The 15311-nt window shown below is 43.0% G+C and overlaps 1 protein-coding gene across 1 annotated transcript in view; it reads left to right on the top strand.

Annotated features, from left to right (window-relative positions):
* EDC4 (enhancer of mRNA decapping 4) overlaps window positions 1-15311 on the top strand; it is a 2017057-nt gene that overhangs the window by 349862 nt on the left and 1651884 nt on the right. The window contains exons 5-6 of the mRNA XM_044082055.1: window positions 2980-3166; window positions 5600-5747. Coding sequence (XP_043937990.1) covers window positions 2980-3166; window positions 5600-5747 — 335 coding nt within the window. The remainder of the gene's footprint in view (window positions 1-2979; window positions 3167-5599; window positions 5748-15311) is intronic.

Here is a 15311-nt window from a genome sequence, read left to right as displayed (position 1 = left end):
TTGACATTCAACCACATCTGCTCCTTGGCCAGATTCATCTTTCACTCAGACTGAATCTGTTTTTTTTTCCAGTTTGGCAACAAAACATCACATATTCCTGGGTGCTTTCCATTATTCAGAAAGGCAGCTACATGGTATGGAAATCCTTTCCTCCCTTTTCAGGTATTTTCCAACCTCCTCTTTGCCAACTTCTTCACTTTCCTTCAATTCCTCAAGACCGTTTGGTGAAAAAAACATTCAACCTGTTCCACCTTATCAACAGGGCAAAGGGTTTTATTCCAGAATGTTCCTGCTTCCCAGGAAGGTGTTTGTCGTTCAAGATGTCTCTCCAACATCTGCTTCCTCTATAACTTCTTCAGGTGTCTCTGAATCAGAAAAATGCCTAACTTCACATTCCTATTCTTACGTTTCTCTGTGTCTTCGTCATATTATCAGTTCCCTGCTTTGCCTTTTGGACTCTCTACAGCTCTCAGAGTCTTTACCCAACGGTCTGTCCCCAGCAGTAGCCTTCTGCAGACTTAAAGGAGTTCAGATTTTCCTTTATGTCTGTAATCTTCTGATTCAAGCTGACTCTCAACAGCTTCTGCTTCACAATGTCGAGTACACTATGCTTCTGCTCAGTATTCTGGGGTTCACTTTAAGTCTCAAAAAGTCTGTTCTGAGCCCTTTTCAGCAACAGATATTTTGGGTTACAGGATTTAGAGCTTTCCATTGCTGACTTTGATTCCTCCTCCTCCCAAGTTCCTTTTTTTTTTCTCTGAAATATTTTGTATTATTTTCCATATATATTAATATTTAACATTACAGTCATCAGTGTAAACAAATATTATAGCCTTTTATATATACTATGTACAGTTGGCCTGAACAAGTAATGTAGAAAAAATAAAGGAACATTTAAAATTTAATCAATAAAAATATACAAGTTACATATTAAAAGTCAGTCTGGGTCCATTTTTAGTGTCTCAGTAAGAGCAAGATTTTTTCCCAAGGATTGTTAATCCAGATTTTAGGGGAAATTCTCAGTTTTTTAACCTTAATTTCTAGTAATGCTGTTTCTTCCATCAATCTCAAGAATTCTTCCAAAGTGGGTTCTTCTGATGACTTCCATTTTCTTGTTATACGTTTCCTTGCCACAGCTAGTATGGACCAAAGTAGGTATAAGTCTTTTTTACTCATTTCTGTAGTGTCATTAACATTCAGAAAAATTAGAGATTTGGTTAAAACAAAATAATATGTGAAGATAGCTTGAAGAAATGCAATGATTTCTTCCCAGAATTTCTCAATATTAATACATTCATAAAAAAAACATGTATCCAGTCTGCTTCACATATTGGTGAGCATCTCCAGCAAGTGATGTTTTCGAGTGAGTTGAATTTGGCTAATTTATCAGGTGTGATAAATGCTCTGTGTATACATTTTCAAGTATATATTCTACACACTTGTAAATTGAATGTTGAATTAATAGAGCACAGGAGATTAGATTTGCTTTCAGTTGACTGATTAGTTTGATATCCTCTTGTTATAAAATTCCAAAATTTTAAATTGGGGCTAGTTTTATAATTTATCAAAATTTTGTATATTTTTGAGATTAGGTTTGTTCAATTATTGTTGCTGTTTATAACTTCAAACGCAAGACTTATAAGAAGAATAGGGCTAGTCTTATAGGAAGAATTAAGGATTTTTCTATGTAGATCTTGAGCATGTGATAGTATGCTTTGAAGTACTAACCAATCTGCATTTGATATATCAAATATATTTTGGATTTGTTGAATGTTTAGTACTTCTATCTTGATTCTTTATACAGAACATTTATACATTCTTTATACTGAATGCTTTGGTGTTTTGTGTGTGTGTGTGTGTAGTAGTAGGAGGGGTAAATCTGGGGTTGGGGTTAATGTTTGCACAAGGGTTTATTTAAGGTATGTCTGTGACTTTTTTAGTGTTAGGGATGGGGTTTGATTTAGCTCTAGGATTAGGGTTAGAGTTTTTGTTCTTGGGTAGGACACATGAGTTAAGTTGTGCAGGGATGTTGGAATTCAGAGGCTGGTTCCAGCTTGTCCACCTTAGTGGAGGGAGAGGTAGCTTCCTTTTAGTGGGCTGAGTTCCACCATGATTTTTGGGGTACTGAAATAATCTAAGCTCAGGAAGCACAGAATTTATTAGCAGTCCAGTAGAATGTGTAAATATGACAACTTTCACATTATGACTAGCATGCCTCTAAGGCACAGACCATCTCTCTGTGATTGAGTTGGACATGTCTGTGCAGTTAGCACTTGGGAACAAATACGCTGAAGACTGGTAAGGGGGAATGCTAAGCAGGTACAAAGGAAAACAACGTGTAAGGGGAAACAAAGAAAAGGCAGTGTTTGGTCAGTCATTTTCAAGTGAAAGGTTTTGACTGATAGGTCACTGTGGATATGACTTTCTCCCGCAAGTAATAAACTGAACTGAAACAGATAAGTTGATTGTACTGTGATAAAAAAAGGCTTGATGGGCGTCGTGGATTGTCAGACTGTGTATTGCAGCTGTACATAGTATTTATGTATCTGTGTTCAGCATCCATTATGCCATATTATTCTGTTTTGTTGTAAAATTTATTCAGAGGTGGCGTAATGCAGGATAGCATTTTCACCGTTTACTTAACTTTGAAATAGTTGTATATTGTCACTTAAATCTAAATAGTTATTTTGCAAGCTTACCAATTTGAAATATACCACAGAAAAAAAGTCCGTACACTTTAGTTTACCTCCATGTTAAAATGATTTTTTTTACAACCCATGATACATGAGGTGCTTTATCCACGAAATGAATGACCGATTGTGAAGTTTGGGTAGTTTTAAATATTCAGCTGTTATTTTCTAAAATAACTGTGGCCATAGCAAAATGAATGTGGTAGAATTAGTTTGTGTTTAATATGTTTCACTTTTCACCCGGATCTTGTCATCTTAAGTTCTTACCAGGTATGTATTTTGTACCTAGGAGCAAGTGGATCCCCTGTTGTTCGTGTAATCAGCTTGGTCACAGCTGAGAGGATTTTACTAAAAGGGTTCGTTGGAGGTGTTGCTGATTTGGCATTTGCACATCTGAATTCGGACCAGTTGGCTTGCTTGGATGAAGTTGGTAATTTGTTCGTCTGGCAGCTAACAATGAAAAATGGTAAAATCCAGTATCCTTTTTTGAAATTTGCTTCATTTACTTTGAGTCCAGACCTGCTTCTTGGACTCATTAATTACATACTCCAGTTAAATTCAGGAGCTGATTGGTGCATTTACCTGCATTGCAGGTAATACTTCTGTATGTTTTTGTGCATAATTTCTGTTGCTTGTGTATTTGTTATCAGGGAAATAATAAAAGATTAATTGAAGTGAAATGTCCGAAACACAGTTGGAGTAAAGATGACTGCTGTGAAAATGTTTCATCTTTCAACATTCACTTTAGATGCCATCCCACGGTGGATATCAGCAAAAGAAATATAAATGACTTCCTGTAAAATATGGTAGTCTCCGATTAGGTTATATGTAGTAGTGGGGGGGGGGGGGTTGAAGGAGCAGGGGACTTTTCTTTCACAAAAAACACTTTTGTGCGTTTTCTGTTTTTCATTTAGTCCATGGTATCTGTTAACTGCACTTTCTAATTGTTTGTAAGCGCTCCCTATTGAAATCATTTCAGTAGGGAGCTTTCACCCCCCCCCCCCCAACTTATATAAACTAACTATGAGATTGTCATACCTCGGAAAGGAAATATTCTGAAAAATGGCACCTTAGACTTTGTGTATGTAAGTATGTTCCTTTGACCATTCAGTCTCTGTATTTTAGCACTTGCTGTAGCGAGTCCCAACACTGCAAATGGCTACCGTTTCTAAGCCATTAGGACTTTGGAGTAACTCTTTATCACTTTCTAGATGGTGTTTCTTTTGATGCTATGATGTTATGCTGTACTGCTGTAACACTGAGGGTTGTTTTTGATGGAGTCTGTTGTGGGTTTATTCTTTCCAAGAAAAATGACAAGACGACCAACACAGCTAAAACCATATGTTTAATAAAAAACTAAGCACTTTCATGCACTATGGTGCTTCTTCAGATGGAATTACAAAGTTGCAAACCATTTATTTATCGATTTTAAGGGGTCGATTAAAGAGCGTTTGTTGTTTTAATCATTTGAAATTATAATATAGACCCTTTTCAGAGGATGTGCTGAAGTGTTTTACAGGAGGCAAGGAAACCCTCAACCAGAGAAGGTTATTTCCAGATGGAAAAGATTTTCTGTCTAGTGCTATGCTTGTAACCAGGACCCATTTTCAGGGTCCAGTCTTATTTGTGTGAGTTACTCCAGTCTGGCTTGGCCTGTTCTTCTGTGAAGATCCACTTGTCAACCATTGTGCTTGTCTGCCCTTGAATTCTCCCTTGGCTTCTCTTTTTGAGGTCAAACAATTTCTTAAAGTCACTCTGCATCTTAGGCCTTCAAGGAAACCTGTTCCTCCTCCTTGGAGGCCTTAATTTTGTTTTGGAAGAAATTCCAGGTAAGGTCAGGGTTCACTGTACCAGGGGCTGTGGCTTTGTGGAAGGAGTTGGATTCTCAACCTATTCTAGAAGCAGCAACTTGGTCCTCTGTGTGTACTTTTATAAAGCACTATGAATTGGATTCCTTCTCCAGGATCTTTCTTCTTCCTCCCATTTCTTTTAAGCTATGGCAGTCTACACATTTAGATTAGGCCACTGCAGCAGTGATCGTAATGGCGAACATAGAACAATTGTTTAAGTAAACATACCATAACAGTAGATGTTCGAACGATAACCACTGCAGTAGCCACTCCCTCCCTAAATCCCCCTTATTTTTGGTTCTCTTTTTTGCTAGGGTGTGGACATGTATTTTTTTCATTTCCTAACAATGTCCCCCCTGGGCTTAGCCGCCCTCTCACAGTTGAAGCAGAATGGCTTGGCGCCCTTAAAGGTTAGTAGCAGTTTGGGCGCATGGAAAGTGCCTTGAAGCTTTCAAAGCTCTCCGACTGTTATCATCTGTGCAGGATATAACCCATACAGTTTGGCCTCCTGCAACAATGTTATGATAAATTTACTTACACAACTGTAATTTACTGGCTGCCTGTGTTAAGCTAGAATAATATAAATTACTAAATTATTTTTTTATTTTTTTGCTTTTCCCAAGTTTTGTGTGAAAATGGTTTGAAATGATTAAAACATACAGCTGTTTACAAAGTTATAAATGAATAAGTAATGTACAAACAGTTTTGCATTTGTCTTTCTTGGAAGTTGGATGCCCCTTTTCTTTCTTTTGATATCAAGCCAGCAAATGTAGCCTGTTTTTGTGCTTAAGGTATTTCTAGATTTTCAGTGATCATGGTTATGTACCAGAAGTGAACGGTAAATTTCGCGAAGCTGATGTATTTGATTGTTTCCTGGTGTACCTTATTGTGTTGTTGCTTGCAGTAGGACTTTTTGGAACTGTGGAATACCCACAGTATAGTCATTAACAATTTGGGAAGAGTTTAAAGCACATTCCTCAGGTGTTTAATGTGGGTTGTACCTGTCCTGCAAAGTTATGAATCAGCATTTCTGTTAGACATCTTTAACTGTACACTTAGAGAGACTGTGCTCGCATGTATTAAACGTCCTGAAGGTACACCGCAGAGCGCTCAGCGGAGGATCATATGGTGTCCTTTCGTACCAGAAGAGAATGAAGACAACGGTGATGATAGCAGTCAGACTCTGGCACTGCTGCATGAGGACAGGGTACGTTCAAATTTATATGTATAGTTTTGTTTTGCTCACACCTCAGAGAAACTGAGAACTTAGTAATGATATCCAAGTCCACCTGTTTTACATTTACATATAATTTGTCATTACTTAATTACTTGTAATTGAAATCATAGGATGTCCAACCTTTTTGATTCAAGGGCCACTTTATCATACTTGGCAAGGCTTTTTGGGGAGGGGTGGGGTCTCACTACTCTGTCCATCATGCATTGGCACAGTCAAAGCAGTTTGTTGTGGGACATGCTGAAGGCCATATAAAGTGCTATGGTGGGTTGGATTGTAGCCATTGGGACACCTGTTGAATGCCCCTAACTGTGGATATGGCACAGCTGAATGTTTTTATGAGTGCATGGCTGTACACCATAAAGGGGTTAATATTATAGTGTGAAAACAATGATCTGAAGTACTTTACTTCATTTGATCTTCAACCTATGGGAATACGGATCCAAGCTGGCAACTTCACAAGCATCTGATTCAAGTTCCAAGCTCCTCTCCCTACCCATTATACACCACTACCACCTTCCTTCCCTCAGATCTTGTGTGCTGCGGTTATCGCTTGCATCGTGGTCTCTGAGCTCCATTGTTGTGAGTAGCGATTTGAAGCTTCTAGTTTAAATTTAATAGTTTTTGTGTGCGTGGGTTTAATAGTGTAGGTTTTTCTCCCTTTTCCTCCCCCTCGCTGGTGCGTCATGTTAGAAATGTTAGAAACGTTTCTTGTTAGTTAGTTAGAGTTTCCCTTCCCCATCCCTCAGCTCTGTGTGTGTGTATATCTTGAGCGTGTGGTGGGTTGGTGTGAGGCCTTGTCTCTGTTTTATTTTAAGGATGGCTGATCAGCCAAAACAAGTATTTAAAAGTACACAGGGTGTGACCATAAACTTTTGCCTGCCGATGGCCACACTCTGTGTTTGTTTGCTTAGGTGTAGCCCATCTTCCTTTGGGCTGTAGTATTTGCATGGGCTTTAATCTGTGAGCCCTAAAAGATTGTAGGGCAAACCTAGTAATGAAGGGTCTCCTTCCTACTATGGAGGTGGTTGCCTCCACTACCTCATCGGTTACGGCTGTGACCGCTTCTTCGGCGCCCTCCCTCTCCACCTCTCCCTCCCAGGCTGGGACTCCCCTTCCTGCCTCTAGGCCCGTGGAAGGAGAGCATCGTAAGGGCAGAGAGAGAGAGCATAAGGCAGGTAGGAAGAAGAGGTCCCAAGACTGTTTGGCTCTGGCCGGGCCTCCTCCAAAAATTTAGGCTATTCATCGACCTCACTCCCCTCGGCTCTGATCGTCCAGGTTTTCGCAGTAGGAGCCTAGGTCATCTTCTAGGGCTTCGGCACACAGACCTGCCAGGTTGGAGTCCATAGCATCGTTGCGGTCCACCCGCAGTTTATCCGAAGCTGACATAGATAAAATGATGAGATTTATTCATATACAAATACAGATAGGAGACTTGCCAGCCCCCTCTCCCTGTTGAGGGGGGAGCATGCTTCCCTTCTTTACACCTATTTCTACTTCTCTGATCCGACCTCCAGTTTCGGAGTATCTGGATCCGAGAGCCTTCAGAGGTAGGGGGCCAGCACCGATGGTACCTGTTACCTCGACACTGGCAGTTACCTGGAGCACTTCAGACCAGACTAGCTCTTATCAGAGTGGCTCTCAGAGCTGTAGCCTGGGCGTCGGATCTGAGGGGGTGGAATTTTTCCCATCACGGCCATCTCTTCGGCGCTCTGTCCCCTTCGGGCCCGACTCCGATCCCCTCGTCAGATCCGGGGAGAGCAGCTCCCTTACTGGCATCCCAGGAAGCTCGCTCACCCTTGCCATTTGGGTTCCTATTACAAGACTGAAGACGCATTCTTTCGAATGTGTCTTGGTCAAACATAAAAGACTGTAAAGGCAAAATATCAAAGCGGCTTTTAAGCTAATTCTTTCCCAAGGAAAGAATTCACTTGGCCGCTTCATTACTTTGCCATTTTTAGCACTGAAGTGCGGTCTCAGAGTTGGTATATTTAAGTAGGGGAGGACGAAGCCCCCCCCCACTTAATGTAGTCCATAGTCAGTCAGTAGTGGAGCAGATCTTTCTAGTGTGAGGTCGGCCTTGCTGCCATCTCTTCGCATCTCCTTCCAATGTGAAGTGCAGCGAGTTATTCGCTCTGAGACCTCCGCCGGGGGAATCCCTCAGAGATGCTGTAGTCCATGTTTGGCCTCCCGGTCTTCTTTATGCTTACCCTCCTTTACCTCTTACCCTCCTTTACCTCTTGAACCAAAGTTCCTCCAGAAGGGACGCTGACTGGGGAGCAAAGTGATCCTCATTGCCCCGTTTTGGCCTCGCCAGGTGTGGTTTCCCTTCCTCTGGTCTCATCTTCTAGCTCCTCCTTGGATCCCCATCCTGATCTCATCTCTCACCCCTTAAGGGTCCCTCATCCGAACCTGGACAGTCTGAAGCTCATGGCTTGGCTGCTCCAGTTCACTTAATTGCTAGGACTCCCAGTTTGTCTTCTTCAAGCTAGACTATTCTGGTGGCAGCCCATAAATTGTCCACCAGGAAGATTTACAGTAGCAAATGGAAGCTTTTTTCTATTTGAACTTTTCAAAGGGATTTAGACCCTTTCATGGCTCCAATTCCGGCTATCCTTGATTTTTTGGCAAACATTTTTCAACAAGGGGCTAGCTCATCTACAGTGAAAGTTCAACTGGCTGCCATTTCTAATTTCCACATTGGTGAGAACATGGCTTCTTTGGCTTCTTCCAGATTGTGCAAAGCTTTTATTAAAGGTACATTTCTCTTACGTGTTCCGGTCAAAGATCCTACCACCCCCCGTGGGACCTTACTATAGTATTGCAAGCTCTGGTTGCCCCCCCCCCCCCCCATTTTGAACCTGCGGCAACTGCAGATCTTAAATTTCTAGCCTTCCTAATGGCCATCACCTTGGCTATAGGAGGGTCTCAGAACTTCAGGCATTGTCTGTCAAGGTTCCATATATGGTTTTCCATAAGGACAGGGTTTCTCTTCGTACCAGTCCCTCCTTCCAAAAGTGGCATCTGAGATCATTATCAATCAGACTATCAATCTACCCAATTTCTTTCCAAATTTCAAATATAAAGCTGAATACAAGTTGCATGTGTTAGATGTTCATAGACAACTGCATTTCTATTTACACAGAACCAAACTCTTTCGCAAATCTGACCAGTTGTTTGTGTCCTTCTCTAAACCTTTCGTGGGTAAACCCATTTCCAAGGTGACCATTGCTAGATGGATTTCTCTCTGCATCCTTCAGGTTTACAAGGATAAAGGCTTATCTCCTCCGGGTCAGATTAGAGGTCATTCCACAAGATCCATGGCTACTTCCGCGGCCTTTTCGTCTAGGGTATCCTTGGATGACATTTGTTCTGCAGCTACTTGGTCCTCATCTCATACGTTTATTTCTCACTATAAATTGGACATGATATCTAGGGGAGAGCATCCTTTGGCTCCATGGTGCTCCGAAATATCCTTCCATGAGGCCACCCAGGTGTATAGGTAGCTGGGGACTCTGAATTACAGGTTGAAGATCAAATGATGTAAACTATTTCAGATAAAGAAGTTATGTACTCACCATAACGTTCCATCCTGGATAACTGTTTCTGTGCGGCATTCATTGGGCAGAAAGCCTGACGTGAGACTATGCTTGAACATGGTGCTTAGGTGGGGAACCAGTTCATGTAAAATGCAGCATGGGATGTTGTCCGGTCCCATGGATGCTGGGTTTTTGGTTTTAGAGAGTGCAGCTTTTACTTGCATAGATGTAATTACAGGGACTCTGCATTCTTCCTGTATAGATATGGGCTCTTTTGGGGGTGAGAGGTGGGTAAAGTTAGCACTGAACCTATCTGCCAGGATGTTGGCAATATCAGTTGGTTCTGTAATTTTCGTGCCATTGTGCTGTAACTCAGAGCAGATCTGGGTGTTGCCACTGAGATTCTTGACATAGCAATAGAATGCTTTGTGGTTGCCCTTAGAATAAGTGGCAATTTTGTTTTCTTAGCTAGCTTTGGAGTAATTTATAAGGGATCTCAGCTTCTTACTGAGGCTGACCAGGGAGCTCCTCCACTCATGGGATGTTGCTCTCTTTTACAATAGTTTCTTCCTTCTGTTGTAGAGTTTGTTTATGGCCGGGGACCACCAGATTGGCTTCCTTTTTTTTGGAGGATAACGTCTTGGTTCTGTTTGGGATAGCACGATCCATGCACTCGTGTAAGTGCTTATAGAGTGCATTTGTGTAGGATTCAGCAGTCGTAACTGTATCATCTGCATGGGTGTCATGAAGTTCGCCAGTTCTGTCTTAAGAACCATGAAGTTGGCTTTGGAGAAATTTTTTATCGTGGTTTCCTTAATGGTAGGTGAGGGCAGGATGTGGATATCTAGGGTGATTAGCTTATGGTCGGATCTGACCAACGAGGAGTTGATTTCAGGTGTAGAACACTGGTCACTCATGTTGGTAATGACTAGGTCTAGGATATTGTTGCCCCTGGTGGGGGTGTGGATAAGTTGATCCAGGGTATTGGAATTTATGAATTCCAGAAAGCGTTGAGCGAAGCCTGGGGCATGGTGGGGGATCTGTAGCAAGCTACAATTTGGATTGCAGTTTGCCCAGAGTTAGTTGCACTTGGTAACCTCAGGTGCATTATGCTGCGTGACTAGCCTGGAGGTGTGGATATCCTTAATGAATATGGACACACCTCCGCCTTTGGTGTTCTGGTCCAGGTTAGATGGCCGAAAAGTGTGGTATGAGTTGTAGCCTGGTAATGCCGGGGTGCTCTCTAGAGCCTTGAACCAGGTCTCAGTCACTGCACAGATATCGATGTTCTCCATTTTAAGGAGTGCCTCGAGTGAGTGCATTTTGAGATTTAGACTTCTAGCATTGAGTAGCATTACCCTCAGTTTTTGCTTGCCTGTTCCTGTTACGGTGGTGAATTTATCATTTGAACCTTGCCCGAAAAAGGCACTATAAGGGGCGGCAAGAGCTTTAGCCAGTATCCAGAATCCCAGGGGCGACAGGTGCAGGTCATCTCTGGCAAAGCATCGTGGTCTGTCGACCATGTCGTCCCAGGCAGAGAGATACTGGATCTCCTTAGAATGACACCAGAAGCTTAGCCAATTGTTGAAGTTAATCATTTTGCCCTTGTACTGTGGTATAATTCTGGGCGATGGCAGGATGCTACTCATGGCTAGGGTCATACCTGCCTGGGCTACAAGATCGGAGAGCTCTTCCATGTCTCTCTTCATGTAGTCCAGGGAGGTATGTCTCAGGTCGTTCACACCAACATTGACTCGTCACTGTCAGTTTTGTGCCTTATTCAAACCTCGTACTATTCGTTGTCTGTTCATTTACTCATCTAAATATTTTGGTACTCAGTTCAATTATCCAGAAATGGCTTTGGTAAGCCACCCAACTACCGACATTCCGAAAAAACGCAAAGATAAAGACAGAGACAGACCGCATAGGTCCAAAGCTGCCGACGATGCTTCTCCTAAGCTTAGTCACCAGTTCGCTGGTACTCAATGAGGCGCTTTCGCAGCCCCTGATGCCTGCTACTTCAGATTCTTAGGCCTCTACTGAGACCCATTCTGAGTCCAGTATGCCGCGAGATGCTTCTTCGACTGTGGAACCTGCGGATGTCTCTACCTTGGATGGGTCCGGAGCCACTGTGCAGGCACCGGCTTCTGTGGGTGTATTCAGGCCTACTGATTTGCATATTAAATCGACACCATCTTTTTCTTCCAAGGCCTAAAACTCGATCCATGCCTAGAAAACAGACTCCCAGACCACATGGTCAGGCCCCAGTGCCTAAAAAACAAATGATAAGAATGGCTGAAGACCTTATTACTCTAATCAGGGGAAGCCACCCTTCCCCCTCTAAGAGACCTAGGACTGATTTTCCTTCTGATTCTTCTGATAAGGATTCTGAAATTTCTGTTTTCTCTTATAACCAGGATTTGCCCTTATCTACCTATGAGGACGCTGATGCAGAGTACTCCATTCCCTCTGCTTCCCCTCCAGAGGATTTCTCTCTTGGTGAAACCTTGCATACTCTTATGGAGCATTTTTGCTGGGAAAGCCAGTGTCTCCAAAAAGAGGCTGGGAATTCTTACTCCTACCTCAACACAGGCCTTTAGCTATCCCTCCTGTACTGGACATTGTAGATTATGCCTTCTCGGAATCTAGCCTGGCCCCTGACTCTCTACCTTCTGCTTCCAGAAAACTTGATGGGTATTACAGGGTACCTATCTCTCACAAGTTCCTCTTTAAAAATCCTATTGTGGATCCTGAGACCATTTTACAGGGACCCAAGGGCATTAAGGCTACTACTGCCAACAATCCTACCCCCTCTGATAGAAATTCCAGGGAGCTGGATAGATGAGGTAAGAAGGAATACACTTCTGCAACCTTGGCCATTAGGGACTTAAACTGCCAGTTTCAAATGTTTAAGTTATCAGCAGCATATTATTGGATTGCTTAAACAGAAAATGATGTTGATTCCTGACTGTGCTGAAAATAAAGATTTACAGGATTTAATCCATTCTGCTGAACAAGTTGGAAAACATACTTTGCAATGTGGTTTTGATTCATTCGAGGCATCTTGCAACGCTGCTTTCACTGGGTCTGTACTTAGAAGGCATGCTTGGCTGAAGGAGCAGTCTTTGCCAGATCATGTTAAAGCTAAATTACTGGATGCTCCCTTAAACCAAGACCACCTGTTTTGCAACAAAGCAGAAGTAGTACTTAAAAAGATGGAGGAAAAAGCTAAATCTATGCAAACTGTTAAAGATTTCCTGCAAGTACAGCCTCCCAGATTTAGTAGGCATTGGCCCTCTAAGATTTGGTCCTTTCCTGCGTCTGTTTGGCCTTTTCAGTCCAAACCCAGAAGCAGCAGAACACCCAGGCTTCAGTTCCAAGGTACTCACAGGCCTAAGCAGTGGGGGGGTCCCACTTCTAAAGCAGGGAGTAGTAAGACTCCCCCCTATGGTAAACTGTCGCAATGACTTAACTTTAAATCTTTCAAGCCCTGCTCAACTGACTTTTTTTTTTAGGGGGAAGGATTGCCCTGCATGCAAACAATTGGGAATTCATTACCCAGGACAAATGGGTGTTAAATATAGTTTCCCAAGGATACAGATTTCACTTCCACTCCTTACCAACCCCAAACAGTTGGCTATACTTACCCCCAAATCAGTGGGCAGAGGCTCAAAAGCAAATTCTCACTCTTTTAAGCATCAGGGCTATTCAGCCTGTCCCAGAACAAGAATGGGGACAAGGTTTCTACTCAAGACTTTTCCAGGTACCCAGAAAAGACAGTTCCTGGCGTCCTATCCTGGACCTGTGTATCCTAAACACATTTTTGGTAATCCCAAAATTTAAGATGTTAACTCATCAGCTGCTTCCCATGCTAGGCAGAGATGCCTGGTTGGCAACACTGGATTTAAAGGAAGCATACCTGCACATCCCAATAAGGGAATCTTGCAGAAGATACCTACGCTTCAGAGCAGGCTACATGCACTATCAGTTCTCTGCACTGCCCTTTGGCTTATCTACTGTGCCCAGGGTATTCACAAAGTGCCTAGCTCCAGTCATTGCATTTTGCAGGCAAAGAAATATTCAAATATACCCATACCTGAACGATTGTCTAATTCAGGCAGAAAGCCAGGACATACTATTAAATCATCTGGCATTTGTAAAGAAATCGCTAACGTCTCTGGCGTACACCATAAACAAAAATAAATCGCATCTTGTACCCTGCCAACAAATTGCATTCCTGGGAGCAAGCTTGAATACAACTTCCAAGATGGCCTACCTCACGCCATAGAATCAAGTTCATTTGACATTCTACTTCAAACTACTGGCCACAAAGACCCAGCTATCTGCAAGGAAAATACTGGAAACCCTGGGGTTCATGGCCTCTTGCATTCTACTAATTCCATATGCAAGACTGCATATGAGGAAACTACAATGGTATCTAAAAAGCCTACGGTGTGAACATTCTCTGGATCTAGAATCAGTGATTCCTATCATACCTTGTCTACAGATAAGAGTTCCTTTAGTGGGCAGAGACCTGCCTCCAAAACAAGGGACTGACATTCACTCTACCCCCTGCCGCCCAAACCCTAACAACAGAGGCATCAGATTATGCATGGTGGGGGCTCATTTGGCAGGGTAGTGCATTCTGGGCAAATGGAACCCAAATCAAATGCACCTGTATAGCAATCAAAAAGAAATGTTAGCTGTACAGAATGCTCTGACAGCCTTCAAGGACCACATTCTTCAGGGACAATTATTGGTAAAGACGGACAATGCCACTGTTATGTGGTACATAAATAAGCGGGGGGGACCCACTCCTACCCTTTCTGCAGACTAGTCATGGCTCTGTGGAACACGGCATTGAGCTTCCAAGTGCACCTACAGGCTCAATTCCTGCCAGGAAAGCTAAAGACACTGGCAGACGACCTAAGCAGAAATCTGATGGGCCCACACAAGTGGAAACTGGAACCAAAGATGTTCAGCATGTTGAGAAACAAATGGGGGAGCCCAGAGATAGACCTGTTTGACTCCCCCCAGAGCTACCAGTTTGACAAATTTTGCACAAGGGCTCCCCACAAACAAGCTTGGAAAGTGGACGCCCTGTCCTTCACTTGTAAAAACCTATCAGTTTATGCCTTCCCCCCTCTGCCTCTCCTCTCTAAGGTACTACTAGAGATCAAACAGGACAAACCAAGGACAATACTGATTGCACCAGACCGGCCACGCCAACACTGGTACCCCCTCCCCACTGCCTCAGACCCCTGCCCTTCTGTCTCAGCAAGAGGGCCAGATTCTGCACCCACAGCTTCAAACCCTGAACCTGGCAGCCTGGCTAGTTACATGATCTCTCTTTTACCATCCGTCAGTAAGCAAGTGATGGATGTCATTCTGGAGGCAAGGAGGCCTAGTACTAGAAAATCCATTGCTGAAAAATAGAAAAGATTCTGTTCCTGGAACCAAACTCAGGGGATGGGCACAGCAGCGCCCAATTTACCCCATTTTCTTCAGTACTTAACTGAGATGCTTCACAAGGGCCTTTCCTTTTCTTTCATCAAAATTCGTGCCTCGGCCAGTTCAGCTCATTACAATACAGAACCACCCCTCTTCTTTCATCCACTGCTGAAGCAATTCCTCAGAGGGGCCAAAAACTTAAGACCACCCAGGAGAGCCTCTACTCCAGCTTGGGACCTTAACTTTGTATTCAAAAAGCTCATTCTACCTCCATTTGAGCCAGCTGCAAATGCAGAGTTGAAATTCCTTTCTTGGAAAACAGCCTTCCTTCTAGCTATCACTTCAGCAAGAAGGGTGTCTGAATTACAGGCCCTCATGGCAGTGGAGCCTTTCATCATCTTTCATGCTGACAAGGTGTCCCTCAGGACTACCCTCCTTCCTGCCCACGGTGGTTTCCAGTGTGGCCCTTAATCAGTCCATTCATTTGCCAACCTTCTTTTCTAATCCACAGAACAAAGGGGAACGAATACTGCACTCCTTGGACGTG

Source organism: Protopterus annectens, chromosome 8.part1 (assembly GCF_019279795.1).
Source record: "Protopterus annectens isolate FY-2018-M chromosome 8.part1, PAN1.0, whole genome shotgun sequence".
Taxonomy (NCBI): Eukaryota; Metazoa; Chordata; order Ceratodontiformes; family Protopteridae; genus Protopterus; species Protopterus annectens.
Note: the sequence above shows the minus strand (reverse complement) of the source record. Positions and strands in the feature narration are given on the sequence as shown.